The 4,372-nt window shown below is 67.2% G+C and overlaps 1 protein-coding gene across 2 annotated transcripts; it reads left to right on the forward strand.

The window, feature by feature from the left end:
* Positions 1–378: 378 nt before the first annotated feature.
* TCAP (titin-cap) lies at positions 379–2,854 on the forward strand. Of its 2 annotated transcripts, XM_073325913.1 has the most exons (3): positions 379–583; positions 655–835; positions 1,665–2,854. In XM_073325913.1, the coding sequence occupies exons 1-3, from the start codon at positions 379–381 to the stop codon at positions 2,083–2,085; spliced, it is 807 nt and encodes a 268-aa protein (XP_073182014.1). In that variant the 3' UTR covers positions 2,086–2,854. The 2 variants fall into 2 exon arrangements, with proteins under 2 accessions (XP_073182014.1, XP_073182013.1); XM_073325912.1 differs by lacking the exon at positions 379–583 and having other exon boundaries at positions 606–835.
* Positions 2,855–4,372: the final 1,518 nt, after the last annotated feature.

Genomic DNA, 4,372 nt, shown 5'->3' on the forward strand with positions numbered 1-4,372 from the left:
TCACTGTGCGGCCAGAAGGAACATTCCCTGCTCCCCTCCGCGCCGGCGGGCAGGGGCTGGTCACGGCCCAGAGCCCAGAGTCCCCCCCCTTGGCGGCTTTGACAGCAGCCCGCTTCCCAGGGTCGCACCTCTTCCGAAACGCAGTCAGGACCAGCCCTCGGCTGCCGGCACTGGAACGGCTCCGTGGGCCTTAGGCCGGCGATCGCTCACCTTGGAGCAAACTTGGAGTAAGAAACCAACGTGGGGTGATTTCCAGGGGGGCCTGGCCCCTTCTGCCCCTCAGCTATGGGCCTTGTTAATCTCGGCCTGAAGCATCGGCCCTGGGAGTATTCCTCCTACGCATCCGCTGGCTCTCACACACACACACACACACAGGGCATGACTGTGCGGCACGCGTGTACACAGGGAGTGCCAGCAACACCTCCCAAAATAGCACTGGGAAGGCTATTTAAACCCTGGCCCAGGCCAGGCGGCCAAGCACCCAGGGCTCAGACACACAGCCGGGCTCTCACACACTCACACACACTCACACACACAGCCAGGCTCACACTCACACACACACACACACAGCCGGGCTCTCACACACTCACACACACACACACAGCCGGGCTCACACACACTCACACTCACACACAGCCGGGCTCACACCCCCCCCCCCCCCAGGCCAGGCGACCCACAGGGCGAGGATGTTCGGCAAGCGCATGGTCCCGCACAGCATGGGGGTGCTGTCGGCGGCCGAGCTGGGCTGCCTGGTGAAGGAGGAGGACGTGGTGCGGCACGAATCCTTCACGGCCGAATGGAGGGACCTGTCGCTCTCCACCAGGCCCCAGGAGGGGTGAGTGTGGGGCGCGGGCACCCCGGGCAGCGGGACAGGGCGTTGGGCTCCTTGTGCCCCCGGCCCTGGGCTGAGTGAAGCCCTGGGAGTTTCCATGGAGGGGCAGCCGGGGGGCCCTGGAGCAAACAGGACCCCTGCCCTGGCCCCTCCTCCGTGCCCAGCCAGCCTGGGGCAGAGGGGTCGCAGCCCCTGGGCACAGCGGTGCCCCTTCCCCTCTGCAGCCCCTGCCCAAGCCTGTCCCCCTGCGGCTGCCCCTTCCGCCGTCCAGGAGAGAGGCAGACCCAGCTCTGGGGCCGCGCTCCCAGCCCCCAGCCCTGGGTACAACGTCTGACTGGGTGCAGGGTGGGGGATGGGGTGGAGCAAGGCCCCCTCTGTCCCCCCCCAGCCCTGGGTACAACGTCTGACTGGGTGCAGGGTCGGGGATGGGGTGGAGCAAGGCCCCCCTCTGTCCCCCCCCAGCCCTGGGTACAGCTTCGACTGGGGGATAGGGTGGAGCAAGGCCCCCCTCTGTCCCCCCCCCAGCCCCCAGCCCTGGGTACAGCGTCTGACTGGGCGCAGGGTGGGGGATGGGGTGGAGTGTGGCCCCCTCTGTGCCCCCCCTGCCCCCGGGCCTGCAGGGCAGCTCCCCTAGCGCGGGCGTCTGTGGAGCTCAGGGCAGAAGGGACCCCAGAGTCTCTCGCTGCCCCCCGGCCCCAGGGGTCGTAGCCCCCCAGCCTCAGGGGGCGGGTTGGGTCCTTGGGCTTGTCTGGGCTCCCTGCTCCCAGGAGGCGATGGGGGGGCTGCCGGGGGCTGCTCCCCGGGTCCCTAACGTTCCCCCCCCCGCCCCCAGCTGCTGCCTGCGGGAGGCGGACGATCGGCGCAAGGAGACGTACTGGCAGCAGCAGGAGACGCGCTTCGTGGTGCAGCGATCGCCCGGGCTCCTCATGCGGCTGGGCCGGCTGGGCGAGCCCCTGGCCCGCTACCCCCTGCCCTACCAGCGGGCGCTGCCCCTGCCCCTCTTCGTGCCGGCCGACCTGAGCGCCAAGGCCGAGCGGGGAGCCACCCCGCCCCAGCTGCGCCACAGGATGGACTTCGAGACGGCCCTGGCCGGGGGCGCCCCGCCCAGCGGGCAGTGCCGGGACAAGAGGGCCGTGTCGGAGATCACCAAGGAGCTGCCCCCCGTCGTCCAGCCCAGCCGGCCCGACTTCGGCAAGGGGGACTTCCCCCGCTCCCTGTCCCGCTCCCTGTCCCAGGAGGCGCAGAGGGGCTGAGGGGCCGATTTCCCCAGCCGGGGCCCTTCGGCGCCCGCTTGAGACAACGCCCAGAGCTAGGGTTGCCCAGGCCCCACCACCTTGTGCTCTCTGTGTTCACGCTGTGTCTGTGTGGCACCCATGGCGGCTGCCAGGGTGGAGCTGTGCCCTGCCATGCGCCCAGGGCACCACCCCAAGTGCCCGTCCCCAAGCTTTCCTTCAGTGCCAAGGGTTTGTGCCCGGTAGGAGCTGAGAGGCTAGAAGCAGGCTCTACTCCCGTCTGTTAAACCCTCCAGTGGGCTCCTGGTTCCAGCTGGGAACAGGGGCTCCTGGGTCTGGGACACAACGCGGACGTCTACACGCCACACCTAGCCCCAGCTCTGACGTGGGGTCAAGCCCAAGGCTCCATTTCGCCCACCCAGACTCGCTTGTGGAGCCCGGCCTGCCATTGCTGTGCGGACCCTCAAGTGCAGGCTTGGAACCGAGTCCACGAGCCGGGGTCCCATGGTGAGCAGTGTAGACATACGCAGGGGCAGGACCTCTGGGTTGTGTTCCAGTGAGTTAGACAGGCGAGGTCATGCCCAGGGGGCTGGGGGATGGTGCCCCGGCTGCAAAAGGACAATGCAGGAAGGGATGGAGCGAAGGGGCCACTGCGGGTGAGATGAAGGGGAATCCCAGCCCCTTCACCGGGCAAAGTAACCCACCTTCCGCCACCGGCGTGGGAGCCCTGAAGCACCAGCATGATGGGGAGGAGCGCCCTGGGGGCTGCAGGTCCGCGATGGGGGAACCGCGGGGAAATGAGCCCGGGGTGGGAGCTGGCAATTGGGGGAACTGTGGGGAAATCGGCCCGGGGTGGGAGCTGGCAATTGGGGGAACTGTGGGGAAATCGGCCCGGGGTGGGAGCTGGCAATTGCGGGAACTGTGGGGAAATCGGCCCGGGGTGGGAGCTGTTGGCTGCTGCGGTGCGGCTCCGGGGGTGAGGGTGGTACCAGCTGCTGTGCGGGGAAGCGGGGGGAGAGGTAGGTTTCTATCCGCGTGACTTTTCCTTGTACTGCAATAAAACTCTAGTCTCAACCCCAGCGTCCCGCCTTGGTCCTATTCCTTTGAAATGCGCGAGCAGTCGCTGGGGGGCAGCCTGCACCGAGCCTGACCCCCAACAGCTGGATGGGGTCTGAGCTAGCCCAGCCACGGTGCCAGTTACAGCTGGAATTGCCCTCTGCCTGGCATGGCCAGGCCTGCTTCCGGGGCAGAGCGAGGCACAGCGTGGAGGGGCCCGGCACTGTACCCTGCTCCCCCAGTCGCAGCCCAGTGAATCCAGCTGAAAGGCTGATGAAGTTTTGCACCGAGAGAGGGGGCCATTGGGCTGATGGCAGAGGGGCTGGGGCCCCCGTTAGCCCCTCTCCTTGAAAAGGGACAGGGTGGGGAAAGGAGCAGGGGCAGGAGCCATCCCAGCAGCCGGGAGCTCAGTGGGTCCCCCGGGGAACACTGCCCTCAGGCCAGGCTGGAGGGAACCGCAGGCCAGGAAGCAGTTAAAGGGAGCCAGGAGCCTGGCGAAAGCCCATAGCTGGCGCTCCGGGGGGCCAGAGGGTACAGCTCCATTTATTAAAGGGGCACGGATGGTTTCATGACCATGACTTGTAGCAGTGTAGGCCTGGGAGCCAGGACTCCTGGGTTCAGCTCCCAGCTCTGATATTTGACCCCAGCCCAGTGCCTCAGTTTCCCCACAGGCCCTGCTCGCTCCCTCCGTGCCCAGAAGCCATGGAGGTGTGAGGCCTCCAGCGATGTGCTGCCAGAGCCTGAAGGCAGCAGCGGTTTGGGCAGGGCCAAGGGTTAACGGGCTGACAGGAGACAAGGATCTGGGCGGGGGGGTCCATGTTCTGTTCCCCTCGCCCACACACGCAGCAGCAGGCTGACCCTGCCCTAGTATAACTCGCACGAGCAGAAGTGACTCCTTGTCTCCCTCCAGAGGCTGGCCCACAGAAGGGGTTAATGGGCTGGCTACAAGCTGTGGCTGGGAGCAAATCCTGCCAGGCCGTTCCCCGGGCCCAGCTGAGACAGGACCTGCTCCCGCTGGGTTCTGGCCAGGATCAGCCCCTGGCGGGCAGAGGCGGGCACGGCCTCCCAGAGTCTCCTGCCTGAAGTCTCATGAGGGAACCGGGACTGGCCCTTCCAGAACGGCCTCCTGTGCTTAATTATAGCCCGGGCAGGGATCTGCTTTCAGAGCTGGGAGCAGGCCGGGCCCCCTGCCCATCCAGCATGGGGGGGGGGGGCGCTGTCAAGGCAATGGCTCTAAACAGAGGCGCTTGGC

The sequence above is a fragment of the Lepidochelys kempii genome, chromosome 27, assembly GCF_965140265.1.
Source record: "Lepidochelys kempii isolate rLepKem1 chromosome 27, rLepKem1.hap2, whole genome shotgun sequence".
NCBI classification, from domain to species: domain Eukaryota; kingdom Metazoa; phylum Chordata; order Testudines; family Cheloniidae; genus Lepidochelys; species Lepidochelys kempii.

Bases quoted from the DNA above. Each gene is read 5' to 3' on its own strand.
- TCAP (XM_073325913.1), top strand. From the start codon at position 379: ATGACTGTGCGGCACGCGTGTACACAGGGAGTGCCAGCAACACCTCCC. The intron at 584-654 runs CACTCACACACA...TCACACCCCCCC, and splicing joins CACACAGCCGGGCTCTCACA to CCCCCCCAGGCCAGGCGACC. The intron at 836-1,664 runs GTGAGTGTGGGG...CCCCGCCCCCAG, and splicing joins TCCACCAGGCCCCAGGAGGG to CTGCTGCCTGCGGGAGGCGG.